We start from the raw sequence: 23,477 nt of genomic DNA, 5'->3' as shown, positions 1-23,477 counted from the left end.
TGTTTCTTATGTACAACATGAAATCAAGATAATTTACAACTCAGATCATAACCAATGAACACATGCAAATGCCTCTGCATTCAGGCCTTAAAAATGAAGTGAATGAAAAAGCGCTAAAAAGGATCACAGAACTGGGGTGGCTGTGGCTCAGAGGTAGAGTCAGTCACCTCTCAATATGAAAGATGAGGGTTCAAGCCCCAGCTCCTGCAGACTCATGCCCAATGTAGCCTTGGGCAAAATCACTTCCCCCCGCCCCCATGTTGCTGCTGCTGCTTGGTCAGCAGCTTGTGGATGTGTATGATTGGATTAGTAAATACTGATGGACACATAGCTGCCTCTGCAATCAGTGTGTGAACAGCGCTTTGAGAGCAGTCATGAGACTAGAAAAGCATTATACAAACTCATTTACATTTACAGTGGTCTATGGTCACTGACTGAGCACTGCAGTGATTAAGGGACCTACTGACATTTAGAATAGAAAAAGGTAAAACCTTCAAAAGTATTAGTAGATGAGAAATGAACTTGATTTATGGTTCTTTGGTACAGGGATTTGGTGGGGATGAGGGTCTGCCATACCTTTATGTCATTTTAAAGGGATGTTCATACTTTTTTTCTTGTGCAGCCCCATCACCTTTTTCTTTCCTCTAATAATTTTAGTTTTAATCAGAATCTTTGACTGTTTACTGTCATAAAAAGTAGAAACAAAAGAACAGCTGCAGATCCGTTTAGGGTAGAACATTCACATAGTGTTACCCCCTCCTCCAACATACAGCATGTAAACATATTGCAGGAATATTTTGGAAGTGTGTGTGTTTGTTTGATGAGGGCAGGTCCCATGTTAAGGTGTAAAGACGTAAAAAGGCAGCCTGTTTTCTGTAAGCCTAGTGAAGGGAGCCATTCATTCAGCTGCTGTAAAGCTTCTGTCCCCGGTGCTCAGCGGACACCTCGCACGCACGCACGCACGCACGCACGCACGCACGCACGCACGCACGCACGCACAAGCTTGCTTGCAACATCATGTAAAGTTGTTAGTGACATGGTGTTAAAATCAAAGAGCTGTAATTTTTCATCTGTATTCAAACTAAATGCTGGATTTTATTTTATTACAGTGGAATGAGTATAGTTTTATAATTTCTCAAACAGTTTGAACATACTAATAATTTATGCAAAACATGCAGAAACAGGGTCAAGGTTTAAAAATACCAGATTATTTTTTCCAAATTCACGACATACATACCGTCACTTAATCCCTTGGGAATTAAGGAAGCCAGCATCTTATGTCTACTAAAGCTCTTCTTGACCATGTTCACTTATTAGGATTCCTCATGTGTATGTCTCTGGTGTCTTCTTAGTCAAATCAAATACACAGATTAATGCTCCTCGCTTAAAGCTGAGGCGGCTCTGTTAGCATGTCTAAGTAAAAGACACATCAACTCATCCAAGTTGAACTGCTCTAGTTATATTAAGCATTTCATTTTTAAAACATTGAATAACCAATTCGCTTTCGGGATATTTTGTTTCACATGCAGTTCAGTGAAGAAAACATAAAATCAGAATATTGAGAAAGACAGCGCAGGGAAAATGTCACCACAGTCATAAAAATCATGTAGATACATTTCTGTAGTGAATGGGAGGATTGTGTCCAATCCTCCCAACAGGAAGCGCTTTTAATGACTAAGGAAAATTCCAGTATTCTGATGCTCGGAGTTAGAAGCAGCTAAAGAAACAAGACCAACCAAGCATAGAAAGACAATTTCATTTTTTATTGTATGTGTCGTTTTTTTTTACTTTCAAGTTTAAACTTAAACAGCCTTCTTAAATAAAACAATATGAACACAACTTCAATGGCACAATGAGAAATTGTCCAAATCAAAAAGATCAGTGTAGGCACAGATATGCTAATGTTGACATTGACATATGCTAAAGGAACTTTTAAGTCTGAATCTGTCTGATCTGTAATGATACATAATTCTAAAAAGATTAAAAAAACACATCTCTTTAGTCTCTCACTTCTTTGGTTTCCAGTCTTTACACCGTTGTTGATGGAAGGAACAAACAAAGGATTTGATGTAAAAGGACACAAATGTCCAAAATTAAGAAAATAGTGTCCAGTAGTACTTTAATATTACACAAACAATAATTGGCACCTTTACAAGTTAAAAAAGTGGCCATATAAAAATCACTGCAGCACTGAATGAACCACAACCCAGTGGTGTCCGTGTACTGACAATTGGACCACAATTTAAAACTACAAGTTCCTCATTTGGAACCGCTCAGCAGCACCAAAAGTATAACTGCATGTCACATGTTCAGAAATGTTCCGATTGTCTGTTCAGGTAAATCACAGCTGCTCTACAAAATAAAGCTGGAGCAGATGATTGTGCTGTTCATAGCTGATGCCCAAGCTCTCTCTGTTTTGCTCTCAAGACATCCACACCTAAACATCCGAATGCAAGTAACATGGAAGGATAGCTTCTTAAAGTCTCTGCATTTCCTGAATATTGGAACGTTTCAGCAGTAGTTACAATCTGGATGCTTTTAGAGGCTAGGTTCAGATTTTTTTTTAGAAATACCAGCTGTAGCTGTGGCTCACAAAGTGTACATGATATGTTGTATACCCAGTGTGAAAAATACAGCCAATGGTAATGCTCAGTTGCTTAAAGATTGAGGGGTCAGCTCGTTCCCGTCTTTCCGCGAGTTTGCTTAAGGACTCGAATCGCTTTGGTCTATCGTTTTGCAGAATTGAAATGAATGAAATGTACAGAGAAATATCTAGAATCATGGACATATACACAAACACTTCTTTTTATCAAATGTCACTCAGCAGAATTTCTAACTTATGTATTTGTCACTGTAACATAATGACTCTTGTACATGGCCATAGCGCCATAAAGTCCACTGGGGTGGTGGTCGAAGACAATGGAAGAGTCTGAAAAACGCAAAACCTTAGAGACACAAGTTCAAAATGTGTACAACCCACAAGTTAAGGGTAGATAATTTCAGCCAAACAAGTAAATGACACGTTTTTTTTATTTTATAGTTTCCTTCATGTACTCTATTTTTACCAAAACAATTATCTCTTCTTCTTTTTTTAAACCAGGGAACAAAGCCCTGAAGGCTGCTGGGAACGTAATTTGTGCTACCACCATGTAATGTGGTTGTGCTGACTGACACGAAAAGAAGCTTTCATGTTGCGGACACTAAATACACTTGAATAACATGAGTTTGAAATGTGTGCTGGTTCAAGGATGTAATTGGGAAGAAGCAGTTAGGCTAGACGTGGTTTGAGAGAAATGCTGCTCGTGGCTCTTGTGTAGTTTCAAAGATGTCTTGTTTCATATTGCACCCTCTTAGTTGAGGTTAAGCCTACTCTCGAGGAACACATGGTTTCCTTTAGAATTGGTGGGTTGAGAACTCTGCAGTTGAGGTTGGGACTGTCGGGAAGCTGCGTGCAGTCACTGAAGCTAAGCTAGCTGTCAGTTGGTCAGTAAACCCTTAAACTTATACTGCTGTTTGCAAAACCATACTGCCTGGCTTTAAAGATGCCACATATGGGGTAAAAGTTGAAATTTAGTTTTAAGTCATAGTCTAAAAGTAATGAAATAACTACTAAACCCATCATTTTTGAGACACAATTATTTGGCAAAGTAATATCATTGCTTTCAATTAATAATTCTTGTGAAAACAATGGCTTTATAATTCTTTAGAAACTCAACCAACACTTTTTATATTGCCAAAAATAACTTGATATCACAGTTTTTTTTGTCTGTTAGAGAAGGAGGAGAGTTTTCCTGAACACTACAGCATTTCTTATCACCCGTAGAGGTGTTAGAAAGATCACTCTTCATAACCTTTACAGGGAGGAGAAAATATTACAGAAACCATGTAACAAATGGATAGTGGGTATTGTGTTGTCAGAGACTTGTGAAATTCTGAACCTATTCAATTTACACTTTGCTACAACCCAGAACAAGAACACACATTTTTAGATGAATTTCGCAGATCTGCATTGTCTGCAAACAGTGAATCTATTACCTCAAAGTCCTTAGCTATGGTCATTATCACGTGTACAATGACTAAACTCATAATTCACCCAGAACTTTAGTTCTTTCAGTTATTGTCCTTCAGTCTCTCCCCACTTTTCTGTGTCTTTACAGTGTTATGAGGTTGATTTTAGAGCACCAGGATTTTTACCCTCAAGTTGACACAGCTTCCTCTTGCAAATAAGCACCCTTTAGATTTGTATACTGATGCAAAGTCAAATATTTTAGATGACAAAAGATGATGAAAAGGCATTGGCAAAACTTCTAAGATTTGCTTTACATTCTGTCTAAACATCTTAAAAGAGGCTCTCATTCAATTCCATCTAACCTTTACTAAAAAGGAAGGCAATTACAAAACTGATGAACAAGTAAAGAGGACCTTCATGTCTCTAAAAGCATCCGACAGCTAATATCATCACAGTTGTCCAGCTTACCTTTACCCATAAAGTATAGGTAAGCTTTTATCTATACCCATTATTTAACTACTGTTCTCATCTGCACATCACAATTACAAGTGTGTGAACACTTTATTAACTGGATCACTCCTGTTTGGCTTTTCAATATGAAGCACCATTGAACTTGGTTTAAATGGGAGGGCTGGATGGATCGATCCAGTCTTCATGGTTAGTCCCCCAATTGAATTCTATTTTCTCTGCTAGTATTTCAGATTCACACCTTTGTAGCACCAGTGATGAAGATGTGAGCTGATCACTTTAATAGTTCACAGGGTCAACAGAGACCCTATTTGTCATACTGCCAGAAACAAAGCTCAAATGTTCTACCAGCCTCTCTGGATTCAGGTTTATGCCTCTGCATATGGTAGGTGATACTGCTCTTCCCTCTTGTTACACCTTTTGGCTACGATTGCCAGGTAGAGCACCAACAGAATGAGCCAGTAGCAAGCGTAGAGTATTGTCCCTGCTATCAATAAGGCTTTTTCTGTCTCACTTAATGGGTCCTGTGTTTCACAGTAGATGGTATACACCACACCTCCGAGCAGCACCATAGCCCACACTGTGACAGGAACTGCGCCTATTAAGTTGATAACAATCTTCTTGCGACCTGATGTGCCCCAACCTGCCTTGTTAATGGTGAGCAAGGCAAACATTTTGGAAGGAAGCAAGCTTGACATGTAGAGCAGAGAGTAAAGGGACATGAAAATCATGACCAAGCTGCCACGAAGGAAACAGGCGTAGGTGGCCTTCACCATGCCGACCAGCTGGACTGTCAATAAGAAGAGCAGAATGTTCCACAGCCTTCCACGGTAGAAGAGATGGATAACCGTGGCAACCAAGAAAAAGGGGAAGAAGCCGGTAACCACGGACTCATAGGTCATCCAGAGGCTGTGCTTGTGGAACCACAGGGCATTGTAAAGCCACTCACGGAAGTAAGACTTGCTCCATCGTGTCTGCTGGTTGAGCCAACGCAGGTACTGCGTCGGTGTCTCAGTCTGGCACTGTGACCGCGCTGTGAATTTTGTCTTGTAGCCAAAACTGAGAACCCGATTAGTGAGGTGTCGGTCATCACCAAAGCTGCACTTAGAGCCTAGGAAGGTTTGATGGTACCAGGGCTCCAGGAAGCGCTGGAGCAAGGAGTTCCTGTACATCCCCAGAGGACCGCTGATACACTGGACGCATCCAAAGTAAGACTGGCAGGCCCGCTCAATGTTGAAGGCCATCCAGTAGCGCACGCTGCTGAGGAAGGAGATCCACGAGTCATACTTGTTCAGAATCTGGAGGAGTGGAAAGTAGAGAAGTTAGTCCAAAACAGTCAAAAGGGACAAAAGGAATAACGGAACACCTTTACTTTTAATTGTATTGTCACATGTTGTATTGACTTTCTAATCACCTCCCTTTAAGTTGTTAGTTGACTTTCCAACCAAGCATTTCAGGATACGTCCATACTACTTTTTATGTTCAAATATCATTTTAATAATAAAACAATGTATGTCCAGGAGAGCTTTTTAACGCTTTTTTACTAATCTGTCGAAGTACAGACACACCAGTAAATACAATTCACATGAGCAAACACATACACACTTAGTTTGCTGGTTTCAAAGGGCGAACACAAAACAGACTGGTTCTCTGAACCAAAATTTTGGCCCTGATCACGCATCTTGACATGGGAATTGACTAAGAGCTTCCTTCTGCCCATGTAGGCAGTTGTAGTAATATAAAATGCAGGGTTTTACTGCACGACAGCTGCTATCAAAAGACAACAAGGTTGGCAGTGCTTGTAAAAATGTGTTCTCATTGAATTTTCTCCTGCAAGTCATGGCTGATGCCATTTGTTTTCTTGTAGCTGTAGACTTTGGCCTTCATATAATTCATTATGACTAAAAAGTATAATATTTTACCTGAACGTCTCCACCAACCCCTCCCACCATTGGATCGTCCTCAAGAATCTTCAGCATTTCTATGGTGCATGCTGGGTCCAGAACAGTGTCTGAATCACACACCTGAAGAATGAAACAACAAACACAACGCTGCAGGTCACACAGAGAATGCAATGTAGCCTAAAACCATTTGCCAAATTAAGGCCACAGGCGTTGTACATCATTGAGAAACATTGAGTCTAAAATTCATGAGAGGAATGAGAGGCTGCTGACAGACAACCCAGCTGCTTCATTTAAGCTGTATATACCTGGGTCAGCTGCAGACACGACTTCTGACCCACAGCACAGATACAGAGGTCATGCAACAGCTGGCCATGAAGCGAAAGAGATGTTTGTTCAATATGGACAAAATCCTCTTGGAATGCAAATAAAAACACTCTTTGTACTAGAAATTCACTGTTGGTTGAAGGGTGGATGGATGGATGGATGGACAGATAGATCTGGTAAGCATGGATTGGCAATCTTTCTGTAAAAATCCAAGCCTAACTGACTTCCTTTGGGTTATGGAGGGGACTGAACACCAGTCCTTCAAGCCAATATGAGCAGTCAGTACTCAGGCAAAAGCAGAGAGTATTGTCTGACCAAACTCATATCCTCCACCCCAAGAATGTGGTGGGATATCTCTTTTTAAAAAAATAAATCATGCATTGTACAACTCTAGGTGACTTTGAACCAATAGCATGCAAACACTGCTCAGTTTCTTTTATAAAAATCTGTTTTACAGAGGGATTTTGTATGAGCACCCCCTGCATGAACCAGCACAGAAGCAAAGAAGATATAAAATCACTTATGCAGCAGAATCAATTACAATTTGGTAGGAATGTGCACATGAATTCAAAATAGCCCTGCACTAATGACTTTTTGTAATTTGGTTATTTTTACAGCCAGCCTCTAACTATAAAGTTTCATTGATCTGTGGTGGAAATGTTTCAGTGTAGGCCCCTGCTGCCTGTTATCTTAATAAAGGAAAACTTTAACTTTGAAGTCATTGCAGTTGATGCACAGAACAATGCAACAGGATAGTTGCACTTTCAATAGCAGTTACATCAAAGCCAAGTAAGTTAGACTCATGTGACATGGCAGGAGGATAGTTATAGCAAACAAAAAAAAAATCAAACCCAGGTGACATAATATAGATATTTTTTTCAAATTTGACGAAGGCCTGCCTGAGAAACTTAATGATTTTTTGAGAAGAGAATGAGTAGTAGGCTACTTATCTTTAATAGTAAAATTGGTGATGTAGTCCATTGAACTTGTCATGTTTTAAAATAAACTGTAAAGGTCGCATATGGTGCAAAATGCATTTGCTTTTCTAACACTAATATGTGTCCCTAGCCCTTCTCCAAACCCCCCGATTATGACGTACAAAAGTCCATCCTCTCCTGCTTTAGCCTGCTCTACTTTTCAGAAAATGTGAGCTCAAACAGGCCGCTTGGAGGTTTTCCCCTCATGACATCACAAAGGGCAGTAACCCCTCCGCCAGGTGGGTGACACTCCCCCAGCTAGGTGTTTGCTCTGCACTCTGAATCTACCTTCTAACCATAAATGTTAGGGCATGGTGGGAGAAAGACTTCAGGTCGGGTGTGGTCAGACACAGCTAACTTACATTTAATACTATAAACACAGAAACAGCCTGTTCTGAGCAGGGCTGAATCAGAGGGGTTTATAGACATCCTAAACTTTACAGACATGTTTTGGGGACCACTGAGACTTATTTAAACTTTTGAAAATGGTTATAATATGTGACTTTTAACATTTACAACTTAAATACCTTTCACTAGGTACTTACTTCTTCTGCACTATTTCAAAGCAGAACATGAATAGCAGTGTGTTGTGTGTTTGGGACCTTACCTGTACATAGTCCACGCTCTCCCCCAGCGCTTTAAAGGCAGTGTACATCACCTCTCTCTTCCCTCCCCATTCCTGCATGATGCAGGAGTAGCGGCAGCCTCTGACCAGCCGAGCCACTCGTACAGCCTCCTCCATATGGACGGTGCTCCTCCCTCCACCTTCCACACATCCTCCTCCGCTCCCATCACTGTGGTAGTTTCCCTTCCACACCATGCTACCAGCCTGGTCAGCCCCTCCCATCACCTCCTGGAAAATGTCCATCATGTAGCGATCCTCTGGCCGGTTGCCGTCCACCACCAGCACCACCTTCAGGCCAGGGAAAGAGATCCGTCTGATGCTGCGGAGGCACTTCCTCAGGTAGTCTGGGTCTTCCTGGTAGGCAGCTATGCAGAGGGCTACAGTGCGACGGAGATGCTGAGGCCGGGCAGGGCTTCTCATCCGACGATGCTCCAGGAAAGCAAAAAGGCTCTGGAGGAAGAGGTGGAGAGAGAGGAAGGCACCATAGAGGCCAAAGGAGAGGTGGTGCTGCTCTGTGTGGATGAACTGGTAGCCTATACCACAAAAAAATACAGCAGAGACAGGTGAAAACAAAAACCATCACACATTTAAATTCCTTATAAGAAGTGGAATGTAGCCTTAATGTTTCAAAGTTGAAGACAACAAATTAAGACTTAGCCTTGCTTATACACCTACAATTACTTTCCTCATAACTTGTTTATAATTTATGTTGGTTATTATTAAAGTTCACCTGTGACATAGGCCAGCAAGATGGTGAAGAGGACCACCGCAGCAAAAAGGGTGGTGACCACGATGTTCAGCGCATTTCTGCAGCGAGAGGGCATCTGGAGATGAAGATGTCAGGCGGAGTAGACCCCAACAGACACCAAGGTGAGAATCCCGAAGTCCAAGGAGAGACAATAGAATAGAATAGATGTTTATTGCCATTTGCACAGGTACAGGACAGTACAGGTACATTGGAATTCTCGTGCGTTTCTCCCTGAGTCAGCTTCTACAAAAAAGTTAAAATTATATATAAAATAGATTAGCATTGTAAGAAAAAAAAATAAAGAGTACAAAAAAGTTGTATTAACAGCTAAGCAAATTAAAATAAACTGTATAGAAGTTCAGGGATAGTTTAGGGATTTGAAGAGTCAAGATGAGATGGGGGAGGGGTAGAAACAAGGGAGCCATGAAAAGAAAATTGAAAGTTGGTTAAAAGAACACATTCACAGCATTGCCATTGAGAAATTCTCTTTATTTTGCTTATGTGGACGCACCCACTCCCAGCACACGTGAGGAGTTTGAGCATGTTATGCAGCACATGAAAGCGGCTGATTGACACAGGTCTGTTGTATACATCAAGTGAGTGCATGAGGAGGGCCTCAGGACTCTGGAGTCGGACTGAAAACTCTGACAGAGAGAGCTTGTAACGTCTCATTAGTTGACCTAAGTGTCACTTCCTGTTTGTTGTGTAAAACCTTTCATCAGCCACCATCAGTTGAAGGCTCACCGGCATCAGTCACTGACATCATAGTAATAAGAACCAGAGGAAACAGTCACTGCACAGTGTAGTGCTGGTTTACAGCTACTATCTCTATAACTACTTAACTGCTGCAATTAGCACTCATAACAGAGCTACTATTACCAGAAGAATTACTCTGAACCACCAATGTTGCCAAAAACATATTCATAAAACTGCTATTACTATTGTTGGTGTTTTTTCTACAAATACCATAACTCTATTTATACTATAACAGCACTTGTTTTATTAATGTTGATGGTGTTTGAACAACAAGGAGCCTAAGGCAACTATTACAACCACTTATGTTAATAATGAAACTGTTCATTTTTTTATTTTTTTTATATCCTTTATTAATCCCTGAGGGAAATTCGGTTGTACACTCTTTTATAGGGACATGCTTCTCACACACATAGGTCCGAATCACACGCATGCACAAACAGGACCTGTGGACATGCATTGGTGGAGAGGGGGGGCTGCTACACACTGCTAAGCAGAGAGTGCACCGGAGCAGTTGGGGGTTCGGTGCCTAGCTCAAGGGCACCTCGGCAGTGCTCAGGAAGTGCCCTGGCACCTCTCCAGCTACCAGACCACCGGCTACTGCCGCCCCTTATATTACAACTACTCCTGCTCCAATCAGTATAATAATCATAATATCATATCATCTCATGATGTAACATTAAAGCTCAGTTTGGGAGTTATAAACTGGTTATGAAACAGGTTAAAATGATCACTTATTACTTTTTATGATCTACAAAAACAAAAGAGGTGATCAGATCAGAACAGATCGAAAATAGATCTAAGATTGATGTCAGCCAATATATCAGATTTTGTCTCTTCCTAACATCGATATCGGTTTCCGCCCCAAAAATCCCATATCGGTTGGGCCCTAGTAAGAAGATTGATTATTTCTTTACGGTTAACTTTCATGCTTGTGAACACTGGGTATTTACAGCACGCTGCCAAACAGAATTTTCTTTTACATTTTTCATAGCAAAGATTCGCAGGGAGTGATTTGTTTGGCTGTCAAAAGACAGCAGAAGGATTTTTCATCTAAAACACTTCTTATGCATGTACAGGAGAGGACAATGAAAGAGATGAAAGGTATTGTTTTGTTGACAGGGGTCATGAAATCAACCACAAAGTCCAAGTCTACTAAACCTGAAGTTCCTCACCGGAGCTTTAATACTATAAACCGTCAATTACCACTACTTCTAGCTACCTCTACAATGCTAACACTGCTAAGAAGAACAGATAGTATTACTGACACAAAACCATGAGTATAAACATTACAGCAATACTATTACAATGAAACCTACTTTTATTAAATCTTATTTTAACCAGCAAATTCTTCACCAGGAAACACCTCACTCAAGTTTGATGGACATTCAGTAACTTGCAGTTAGAGAACCTACAGCTGAACACCACCTGCCCTTCTCTTCTCCTCGCCTTCATCTTCCTCCCTCTCCCTAACTATCAGCCCCTCTGGCGCTCCCTTCTCCTCTCTCCTGGTTAATAGCTTTAATTAAAGGCCAGCCGGGGCTTGGCCAGCGCTCAGGACCAGTCGAAACGGAGGAACAATTCTGTCCTTTCATTCATGAAATTACCCTCAAACTGCCACTCCACCTGGCCGGGGGAGAAAAACGGATCATTACGTCTATACTCCTCTCAGAGAGGATGTAGAGATTTTCATGCTGGCACTGAATCACACTTCAGTCTCCATAGAGCTGTAGTCTATGTGGACCACATCCAAGAATACTGTCAATGTGGTTCTGACAGGCAGGGGAATTTTGAAAATAGAGGTGTAGAAATGCACAAGAAAACACTGGTATCAGTTTTCACAATTTCTACTTGTTTCTCTTCTGTATCCTGGTACTGACTGATTTTTTCCTCTGATACAGGTATTCTTGTTGTAAATAATGACTTTGCTCTCATACTGGAAAAGATCCACCAAACGCAGATGAATAAAAATCGAAATAACGTAAATTCTTTAAAATATTAACAGGTTTTTCATGCACTCATTTTGAAATTCAATACTGTTCCTACATTTGTTCTCAGTTATAAATTAGAACTTTAAAAAGTTTGAAAGATCACAGCATATTAAGAGCAACCTTGTTTATTCATGACGCATTATGCAAAACGCTGTTTGAGGCCACCGTAATGAAAATAGGTTACTTCTACTTTTCTGATAACAGCTTCACTGTATAATTCATCGGCTATTTGTTTAACACTCTCTTCTGTTTGCTCCATATTGACACAGACCTGAAAATAGCCAAAGTAAGCTCCAAACCTTATACTTCATAGGGGCCTTGTATAAAACTAACATGTTCAAGATAGACATTAACATCATTCAGAAGCCACATCTCTTTTGAGGATTGTTCAAATAACCCGGATTATCTTGGAAACAGAGCCCTTTTTTTTTCCACAATTTCTTTGATCCTTCACAGCAATGGTGCACTGTACGTCCCTGTGGGATATGTGCATGGAGCACATGTTGGCCACTTAGGGCAGAGGAGAAAAAAGGTTCTGCTCAATGTGTGATCCATGGTGGATTATAGCAGCAGGCTGGGGCAGCAAGGTCTGAATGCCCCGAAGCCTCAGGACAGATAACAAGCTGACATGGACTGCTTGATTAGAGGGCCACATTCACCAGAGGGGGTTGTTGGCTGCTAGGGAGCTGGGATTAGTCAGGGGACCAGAGTGGGGGACAGGTGCTATTAGCCTCAAGGTGACATCTGCTGCTGGGCCATCCTGTCTGAAGCACATACTTTCTCTCAGTGAATGCTTCGATATAAATTGTGAAATGAAACACTTCAGTGTTGTATACAAATTAGCTGATTTTTTCATTTATTATTTATAGGTATGTTAGATTCCTTTACTCTAAACAGCACAATGAAGCAGAATTCAAGAAGAGGCACAAGTCAGCAGCTGTGACTTTACAAAGTATCTTTTTCTCTATCATAACACGAGTAAGGATACATTTCTAGTTGAATGCACAGAAACTGACCCCCCCAAATGACATCATCACAACTGTGAGGGAAGAAAGACCTTTTTTTAAGCAATCACCTCATGATCTTTTGTCCGAATTCAATCTATCAGGAAACCAGTCATTGTTGTGAGGACAATGCCAAAAAACTGCAGCTCTGATAGTCTATGTCTTCTTAATCATGATGGTCACTTTCAGCTAGCCTGTTTATGTGTTTTCATAGTTTACATCTTAATCCACATTAAGATTCAGGAAAGTCGTCTGGAACCACCAGGTAGTCGTTTGGCATGTGATGACCAGGGTTGGATGAATCCGAATGGAAAGAGAAGGGGAAGAAAAGAAGGAAAAAGTAATTCCAGTGATATTACAATTTCCAGGTCATAATCCTGTTGTATAAACCAACATTAGCGTTCCTGGTTGTGTCCCAGCAGTGGCAGAGCCACATGGGAAAGATCTCCTGCATCAATGCAATCCAACTGAAGGGGCTGGGAGTTCAGGTGATGAGTTGGGGAGGTGAAGCAGATTGGTAATTTGGCTTTGGGAAGGGGACTTTACCCAGCTGATGGGAAAAAGAAGGGGGGGGGGGGGGGGGGATATGTTCAGATAAGTGCTGGGTAAAACAAGAGGAAGAGGGAGGGAAGTTAGGACGCAGTGCTGGAATGGAGAAGTGTTGTATCGCCAGCTGTTCACAGTTAAGCACAATTTCAATTTCAGGATGAAACATGGCAGAGTAAAGGTAAAAGGTCATGAGGGAGAATTACGATAAGAGACACTTTTGACTGTAAATTTATTTTTGACCAATCAGAGCTCAGATCACATCACAGTGTCTGATCAAAGTGTCTTGTGTGTGTTTATAACAACTATAGGATTGTCTTCCTTTATGTTGTGGGACTTAAAGCTATGGTGTTTACCAGCCTCTCAGTAAAACGCCTCCAAGGCCTAATATTTCTATTACCAGAATGCATTATTAAACTATTATTTATATGACGTGAAGTTTCCACTGCTATTGTTGCTGCCATGATTTATAAAATAATACATTTAGTGACCCTGACAAGAACATCGTTGGACTTCAACAGTAATACTAGGACTACTATTTAGTAAGTAAATGGTGAACTACCATTAATATATAAATGGGTTTTTTTGTAAATAAATCATTATTATGAGCATTTGATACAAATTAGTTTTTTTTAGTTTCCTCACACAAGAATTTTTGGTAATAATATGCAAGAGAGTTAATTTTATTTTCTTATGAACACTTCTGTCTAATGCACCTGTCAGTGTCCAGGTTTCAAATACTATATTTCAATAGATTAAAATGTTTTATCTGGAAAGTGTGCAATATAGCTAAAACACAATCTTTTAGCAAACTCCTGAAAACAGTAAAATAAATGATGACTATTTGATATCAAGAGCTGTAATCATTGGTGTTGTGATGTCCAGCATGGATAAACATTTGTGACCTATAGTGACAAACAATGAAAAAAAGATCAACCTGTAAAACATGTGATTTCAGAGAGATTTGCCTCTAGTCTCTGTCAGTGCCTCCATCTTTGTAGCATAAACTCCTCTTTTACAGACTTTGTTACATAATGAGCGATGTGATGAGGACATGGTAAAGTCTAAAACAGTACTCACAGCTGAGGAGAGATGTGTAAGGAGTGCATAGGCTGTCACAAAATGACCAATTGAAAAATGTCCATAACTGTATTTCCTGGCCTGTTTGATGCCAATCAGGGCAATTTAACTGCTACTGAAATGTGTTAGATTCTCCTATTGTCCTCCATGTAAACTTTACCTAAAGTAAATCAGTGTATGTTCATGTAAAATCTCATTTCAAACATAGGTCATTGGTCACAGCCTTTTCTTTAAAATCAGGAATGGAAAATCTCAAAGAGTATCAGCATTGGGGCACAGATGGTCTAGCGGTTAGGTCACGCCCCATGTATGGAGGCTATAGTCCTCTAAGCAGGCAGCCCAGGTTCAAGTCCAACCTGTTGCTCATTTCCTGCTTTTCATTCCCCACTCTCTCTCCCCGGCTCCCTGCTCTATCCACTGTACTTTTGCATGAAGGCAAAAGGACCAAATATAAAAAATCTTAAAAATGACCATAATTACTGGCTGTATTACATCAATTCATTGAGCAGAGGCTCTATGTCCTCTAAGCAGCCTTAGACCAACAACAGGTTACAGAGGAAAGTCTCTATCAGCCTGTTGTTTCTTTAAACTTTAACAAACAAGTTCTGTTTCATCACATACCAAACACAACAAATGTATGAATGTAACTTTACTGACATAAAAACTTCATTAAACCAAAACCACAATCTTTTTTTAAACGCAACCAAGCAGCATGTTTACATTCATATCTTAACACAAAGTAACTGCATAACTCTACATAATGAAACACACATCGCAAGTAATGTAAAGTACTGAACATTATGGAATAAAACCTAATGCCACATAACATGAGGTAGAATGTTGTTAATGGTTTGGTCTTTTTCTAGTTTGGTTCTTCAGTGTTTAGTGTTTCATGATTTAGTTTGTAGTTGTCCTCTGTATTTCTTGTATTCCTGTCTGTGTGATTGCCCTGATTGTCCTCACCTGTGTCTTGTTAGTCTCACCTGTGTCTGATTCCCCTGTGTATTTAGTCTCTGTGTTTCTGCCCTTCCGTGTCAGTTCATTGTTGCATGTATGTGGATGTGGTGGTATGTCGTTCCTTGGTCTGTCAGTGTTTGCTCGTGCTTCTCTGTGGCTACCTGTTTTTTGATCCCTGTGTTTTTTGTTGAATCATAGAAGTAGTTTTTGTTTGCCTTTTTGTTTATTAAAGACGTTTAGTTCATTCTGGACTTGGGTCCATCTCTACTCGTTGTTTTACTCACCAAACCGTAACAGAATGTCATGAAAACAGGTAACATGATGTATCGTACTGAAACATAATGCAACCTGACTTACAGTGATATAACGCAGTGTAAAGAAATGAAACGTATTGCAACGCAACAGGACATGATGTAATTTGACCTGACATAAAGTTGTGTTGTGTAATGAGACCTGTCGTTCGTATCGCAATATATTGTCAAGGAATAAAGCATAATCAAGCTATTGTGAATTCATGCTTTAAATAAGGCCTGTGAAGTGTTAGTACTTGGAGGTCGATTGACCTGAAGCAATTAAATATCCGTTGATTAACAGTTGTCTCTAAGCTAATAAAAATCTGTCTCAATAGGCCCCTATGAGTGATGTGATAGAGAGGAGTTGTAATTACTCTTCCTGGTGGCATGTTTGGCCCCTCAAGTACAACCCAGCTCCCTTTGTTCATTCCCAAGAGCCATCATAAGGTTTCAAATCATTTGTGAGGTAACATCATGGACCTCAGGAAGCTGCAGAAATGCTGCAGCTAACAAACTGAACAGAATGAAATCATAACCCTCATGTTTATGCATGGAGTCTTAACAGCAACTGATCACCTTTGTTGCATTTAATTCCTCCTTCTTTTAATACCAATACACTAAATGTAATCCAGCTTTTTTACTGGATCAGAAAGTGTTCTGACTTTAACCATAAGGTTTCACTCTATTCAAACTGCCTATCTGGTTGACTATAAAACCACCATGCAGGTCCAGCATGGTCATGACGCCATGGAAAATCTAGTGTTTTCTTTGGAGACGCCAGAAGCTTAAAAACAGCCACTCTGAGGTGTTCCTGTCTACTGTTTAACGGACTCTGTCTGCCTCAGTTCAGAGGAAACACGACACGTGTAGTACATGCCACACTGGTAGAGCAGAGTTGTTACTCTGGAATATCTTCCTAAAATCTCAAATCTTCCTCCTGAAAATCAATCAGAAAAATGCTACAACCTCCTCATCCTATTCAAATGAATGGTTGTCTAACTCACTCACTCTCTCTCTCTCTCTCCCTCTCACAGACACACACACACACACACACACACACACACACACACACAAATACACACACAAACACCCACACTCACACACAGAGACACAAATATACACACACACACACACACACACACACACACAAACACCCACACTCACACACAGAGACACAAATATACACACACACACATACACACACACACACACACACACACACACACACACACACAGTGTAAGGAAGAAAAAATATTTTCTCTACCTCACAGTGCAAACACGTTCATCGCAGCAGCCTGAGCACACTCACCTCTTTGTCCGGCATTTTCTAACTCAGCTTAAATGATGGAAATTCCAAATTTCCCAAAACTTTCCACTCTGTGTTAGTCCCTGTTGAATATGCTTGCTCTTATTTGTGAATAGTGTCATTCATCCTCTTCTCCAAAACCCTGCACATCTACCTGGAAAATATGACCTCCTCTCAGGTAATCTTCATCCTAAACGTTTAAATGCTCAGCTTGTCCTTTGTAGAGGTGACTCAGATCAAGAATGATTGCTCTTATCTCTAACTCAACATCATAAGTATCGGATTGTCAAACATACCTTCTTGATCCAGTGGACCCTCTGTCCTGCTCTCCCTCCGCCTGGTCCGTCCGTCAAGCCGGGACGTCCAGCCGTCTCCTCTCCTCAGCACAGCGCTCTCCTTGTTCTGTCCCCCTCCTCTCACCAGCTCACACTACATCTTTATTCCAGCTTGCTCGCTTAATTCAGGAGATCCCACATCCAAAAATACAGCAGGCAGGCAGCTGAAACCACCACCCTCCACCACTGCTCTCTATGAGCCAGCCTCCCCAATCCCTGCTCCTCCTCCTCCTCCTCCTCCTCCTCCTCCTCCTCCTTCTATCTCCCAGGACTGTCCCAGGGCATGAAGCCCCCCGGCTGAGAGGTGAGGAGAGGTGCTCAGCCAGCAGCTGATGCTGGTGCAGACTTACATCTGTAGATTTCAGGCTGGGGGAAGCAGCCCGTCCGCTCTCTTCCTCTGGTGCTCTCCATCCTGAATGAAGGGCCAAAGTGATGTGAAGGTGAAGGTTGAGGGCCAAAAAATGGTGAGCCAAATCTTGTCCTCAAGTGTGATTTCTTCCTTTCCTGCTGTGATGAATCATCAGCCCTTCTGCCTCCCTTTTCCTCTGCCCTGTGCTGCAGTATCAACTCGTCCTTATATTTGCAGCAAAGCCTGATCCTTCTCCCTGCTCTGTCACACTCTCCTGCCTGGCTGGCACTGCTACGCTTCTCCTCCACAGCTCAGCTCTCTTTTTCTCCTTTAACCCCCCCACCCTCTCTACTTTCATTTTCTCTCCCTCCTCCCCTTCCCTCTCCTTGGACACCCCAGCTAGCTCCCTATCTCTCTGCAATGCAGCCAGCAGCCTCCAACAAGCTGGGGGACTGCTTGACTTGAGCCCTCTCTCCTCTCCACCTCTCCACCTCTCCCCCTTACTCAAAGCATCCTTTATGGGGCTTATTTATCTACCCTCCCTCCCTCTTATTACTCTCCTCTCCTGTTCCGAGGCTGCACTTGCTGACGTCCTGCAGGTTGCTCCACCACAGCTTGGCTGGCAGCCGGAGACAAACTGCAGTACCTCTGGGAATCAATACATGGCTGATAAAGCCACTCAAACACATTTCATTAAAGTCAGGTAACAGAGAGCACATTCCCTCAAACTGTCATAAGGAAATAAGACTGAAGAGGTTCCTACATTTAAAGTGTTAAACCTTTCTAGTTCCCTGACAGACAGAATAATTACTGTAAAATACCTCTCATAGCTTTAACACGGCATCCCCTCTCTTTCAGTAGGGAAACTGAGAGTAAATATTTGTGAAGATTACTGTATTACAGACTTAGAGATGGAAAAGCAAAGTCTTTTATAAATTAATATAGCAATCTAGTTGAACAAGGATAGCAGAGAAAAATGTATAGCTGGGTGGGGTTACAATTAAAACAGTGACTGCCCTTCCCAATGTTTCCCAGCCTATAGCCTTATACCAGAATAAGTTAAATGTTGGTATCTTAGAAGCAGACATTTTGCTGATGTATAAGCTGAACAGCGAAGCTAATTTGGAATTCAATCTATTTATTTAATAAGGAAAGTGCAATTTAACATTGTTTCAATACAGAGCATGAAACTGATGTGCTGCACAGAGGGGTTTTTTTTGGATCTTGCTAAATTCCAACTCTTTACCCTAGTTGGGGCTTTTGGTAAAAAAACAGAGTAGAGAGTAGAAATATACAACATTCGATCACACATAACACTATATGAGAATACATTCAATACATATACAACAATATGACTATACAAAATGATATAAACAAATTTACAATGCAGATTTAAAATTCAATTTAAAGTGGGCACAGTTCTGGTTTGCTTCAAACTAGCATTTCACATTTTTGGTACCATCCCTCTATGCACCCCAGTTAACAGACACAGAGGAGGTATACCAGTTAACAGACACAGAGAGGTATACTAGTTAACAGACACAGAGAGGTATACCAGTTAACAGACACAGAGAGGTATACCAGTTAACAGACACAGAGAGGTATACCAGTTAACAGACACAGAGAGGTATACCAGTTAACAGACACAGAGGAGGTATACCCTTAAAATCCAATAACATAAAATATGAGGTATTTCTTAAAGTCTGATGCTTAAGGGCTGTGCATAAACATTATCAATTGTTCTATGTAGATTGTTACCCGTATTGTGGCTTACTCTGAGTTACTTCTTTTTTTACAAAGCCAAGGCTCTGAGTGGACAAGACATTTTCATCCTACAGGCAGACAGATACCATGGAGAGATATAAGGAATCACACACCAAAGCATTAAAGGAGACTTAATAAAGGAGCTGATATGACTTCTTCATGTGGCCAGTTGAGGCTTGCTCCAAAGGTGAGCAAATTCAAAGTGGTTAAGTGCGTAGAGCCGGCCATCTCCTAACCAGAAGGTCGGAGGTTTGATCCCCAGTTCCTGCAGCGGTATAATCCCAAATTGCTCTCGTTGCTTCGTCGGTGGTGTTTGAATGTGTAAGAATGGGATTATTTACTTCTGATAGTCACTTTACATAGCAACCTCTGCCATCAATGTGTGAATGGGTGTGACCTGTGTGTAAAAAAGCTTTGAGTAGTCAGAAGACTAGAAAAGCACTATGCAAGCTCAAGTCCATTTACCAAAGTGGCAACCCCCAGTATTCAAAAATGATGCCAAGGCAGAAGTTTAAAAATAATTAATATTTTGGATATTTTTAAATGTACAGTGCGTAACCAAATATACAGAGGTGAACATTACAACTGGGGATGTATTGCACTTTCTTTTTTTAGTTTGACCTGTTTGAAGAAGCTGTTCCTCAGTCTGCTGGTGTGGGCTATGAGCGTCCTGTATCTTCGAGCTGAGGGCAACAGTAAGAACAGGATGTTGTGGTGATGTGTGGATTCCTTGATGAGACTCAGGGAGTTCCTGCGGCACCACTGAAGACAGCGTTAGTGTGTGCACCATACCTATCTTGTTAGTCTGTTGGGTGTTTTGTCATACATTGTTATACTTGTGGCAGCGAATGAATGAGAGTCTGATGTTGTTGGCTTTTCTCCACAGAGAAGACAGCTTGCTGTAGTAATGACAAAACCATTTATCAAGAATTACCTGTTTGTGATGTTGGTTTGCCTCAAGATTCTGAAGATTTATAACGAACTCTGTCACAGTGGCTAGCCCGTTATTTATAGCCTTTGATCATGAGCCCTAGTCTCTAATATGAGTAAATATAAAAAATGTTGTATCTTGGGGCGCCAGTGGCCTAGTGGTTATCTTGCGCGCCCTATGTATCCAGGCAATAATCCTTCAAGCGGGTGCCCAGGGATCTAATCCGACCTGTGGCTCTTTTCCTGCATGTCATTACCCACTCTCTCTCTCTACCAGATTTCTAACTCAACCCGCTATCCTGTCTCTCAAAAATAGGCATGAAAAAAGCCACAAAATATATCTAAAAAAAGCTGTATCTTGCGAATCTATTGATACAACTTAAGTAATTTGTTAAGAGCGTGCTTCTGTAGAGATGTTAGAACCTGAGGCATCAACCCCTCAAGCGACTAATCTTGTTATCCTGTTCCTCTCAACAGTAAAGTCTGATCTCTGTTAAATTACAAGACATCATTTTCTCTGTCTTTCCTGCTCAGCTCAGCTCATTGGTGATGCAACCCGTGTTGTGTGCTAGCATATTAATAGGACACGAAGCTGTTTCAGAGCAGGAATGACCTTGATCAAAATGCTGAGTGTATTTAAATTTATGATCCAATTTAACATTTAGGATTTTCAAAACTCCTGATGGATAATTGCAGAAAACAAGACGATGGTTAAAAAACCTGCATGACTTAGAGAACAGTATGATGTGCTTTTAAAAGACAATGTCAGCTAATATTAAATCAACCTTTGTCTTTCCCAGAGGTACAAACACCCTCTTAACCTCGTCTGTAATGAACATCCTGCAGGTGGAGTGGTGTTAGGTGCAGTTTGAGCTTAAGAATTTTACATTCCCCCCGCCAGCGTTCCTTATTAGCCATCTGTACAAAGAGTTATTATGGAAATAAAACAGGGTATACTGTAACACAACCTAAATATGCATCCAAAGCGAGAGGGTTTGATGTTTTGGCTTTATTATATGACACAGATATCAGAAATTATTCTGTCTTCATTTCATTTTATTTTTTGGAAAAAACAAACAGCTACTAGAAGAAAGTAGTTTTCCTTGTCGGCTGAGAAGACAACCTCTTACAGTTAAATAATGGTGTTTTATTCACTTTTGGCTTATTGGAAGCAAGCAGCTATTCTTTGGGCTGAATAAGGAAGCCGATATCGAGTGCCAAAAACCTCCCCTGATGGCTACACATTCAATCCACACCTTTTTTTTTTAAATCAAGTTGTTGCTTTGAGTGGCAGGTGGATGATGCTAGCTGTCTTAAACACGTCAACTAAGCTGGTTAAAACTTGAATGTTGGATGTGCCAGTGTTGTTAGTACTGTTTTCAGGTTGTTGTTTTTTTTACAACTAATAAACTCTTGCTGGGCAGCTGTTGCTCAGTTGTTAGAGTCCCACATGTCCAATGTGCCCTAGGGTATGACACTTAACCCTTGTGGCGTATGAATGTGTATGAATGGGATTAGGTAATACTGATGGACACTTTACAAAGCAAGCTCTGCCATCAGTGTGTGAATGGGTGTGAATGTGTAGGTGTGACCTGCGGTGTAAAAGCACTTTGAGTAGTCAGAAGAAGGCTTGTTGGCTTGTTCAGTGTTTGTCTTACATTGATTTATCTTTGTGGTCCAGCATGAAAGTCAGGATTTTCCCCGAAGAGATGATGGCTTGCCGTGAGGTTGCGAAGACCTTCATTTAACACATCAAGGTTTGTTTCCCTCACTAGTCATCACTCCTTCTAGAAAGTTATGTGTAAATGAGCCATCATTCATTATGTCCCCTAAACTCTCCGCTTTTTAATTCTAATAAATGTAGAACTATGGTCCGCTTCACCCACCAAAAGAATCTCATTCTGTCATAAATTTTCTGTCAGCTAATTTTCTCTCGCTTCTTATCCACATATTGTCAGTTCTGGCTCACAAGAAAACGAGATTGTGTATTGTCCGGCAACTTTTGTTTTGGTGTGACAATGAGCTCACCATATTGTCCTTTACAGAGAACTCCCAAGGTGAGAAGTAGGGAGCCAAGATTATGGGATTTTGGACACAGCAAGTGACATAAATAAAGTCCAATTTGAGGCATTAAAAGGGCAGTTGTTAAACCAAAGGGTGACTTTGGGATGTCTGTCTCCATTTTTATGGAGAAAGAAAGATAGTCTGTCATTAGAAGTGACGAGCTAAAAACATGAAATTGACAAGCTATTATCCAAAACGTTGGTCAAAAAGTGGCTAATGTGTTAGCAAGCTGTTACACATTTAAACACCAAGCAGACATAGGGATAATTATGATTTTAGGTCTACCTCATGAATCTGTCCAATGCTCACTCTGTAGTGCTAGTTTGAGATTTTAATTTCTATAATTTGTTCAACAGTAAAATGATGCCTTCCAGCTGCTTAAAGCATCTTTGATGGGAACATTGAGACTGAATCAAAGAGCAAAACCACCGTGACAAGTGGAAGCTTACGTTGACAGCCAATGTTAGCTAGCTAATCGTTGCTGCAGCAGAATTAACCTTGGGGGGAAACTGTTATGGGCAGTCTGCTTTAATAGTGGCACATGAATCATTATGATGCTGTACATATTAAAATATATTTGTAGGGGTGCTGGTGGTGATTGGTTAGTGCCCGCGCCCCATGTGTGGAGGCCATAGTCTTCCAAGCAGGCGGCCCGGGTTCCAGTCCCCCCTGTGGCTCCTTTCCCGCATGTCACTCCCCACTCTCTCTCTCTCCCTGATTTCCAGCTCTATTCAATCTATCCATTAATTTCACAAAAAGCCCCCAAAAAATATTTAAATAAAAAATATATACACACTTGTCAGTAATAGCAATGCTGCTGGTAGTGTGTATGGGTTGATTGTGACATTTTGAGTTCTGGTACAGGGCTGGTTAAGAGACTGTCTTCTGTATGTCTGTACAGTGGGTAATAAAGCTGTGTAGGCCATGGATTCGTATTGTGTATAAAACTAACAATTAAAAACTTGATCCACAGTTTAAGATTCAGTCAAGCAATGGTCCAAGCAGCCAGTATTATGGGAGTCATTAAAAGAAAATCAGCTCATAGTTCTG

At 40.9% G+C, this 23,477-nt stretch overlaps 1 protein-coding gene across 1 annotated transcript; it reads right to left on the bottom strand.

The window, feature by feature from the left end:
• Positions 1-852: 852 nt before the first annotated feature.
• has3 (hyaluronan synthase 3) lies at positions 853-17,946 on the bottom strand. Its single transcript, XM_065956984.1, has 5 exons — positions 17,282-17,946; positions 9,038-9,131; positions 8,290-8,840; positions 6,400-6,501; positions 853-5,775 (listed from the first exon to the last, which is right to left on the bottom strand). The coding sequence occupies exons 2-5, from the start codon at positions 9,129-9,131 to the stop codon at positions 4,846-4,848; spliced, it is 1,677 nt and encodes a 558-aa protein (XP_065813056.1). The 5' UTR covers positions 17,282-17,946; the 3' UTR covers positions 853-4,845.
• Between the last annotated feature and the right edge of the window lie 5,531 nt (positions 17,947-23,477).

This window comes from Labrus bergylta, chromosome 7 (genome assembly GCF_963930695.1).
Source record: "Labrus bergylta chromosome 7, fLabBer1.1, whole genome shotgun sequence".
Classification (NCBI taxonomy): Eukaryota; Metazoa; Chordata; class Actinopteri; order Labriformes; family Labridae; genus Labrus; species Labrus bergylta.
The sequence above is the reverse complement of the archived record's forward strand: the minus strand, read 5'-3'. Positions and strand labels throughout refer to the sequence as shown.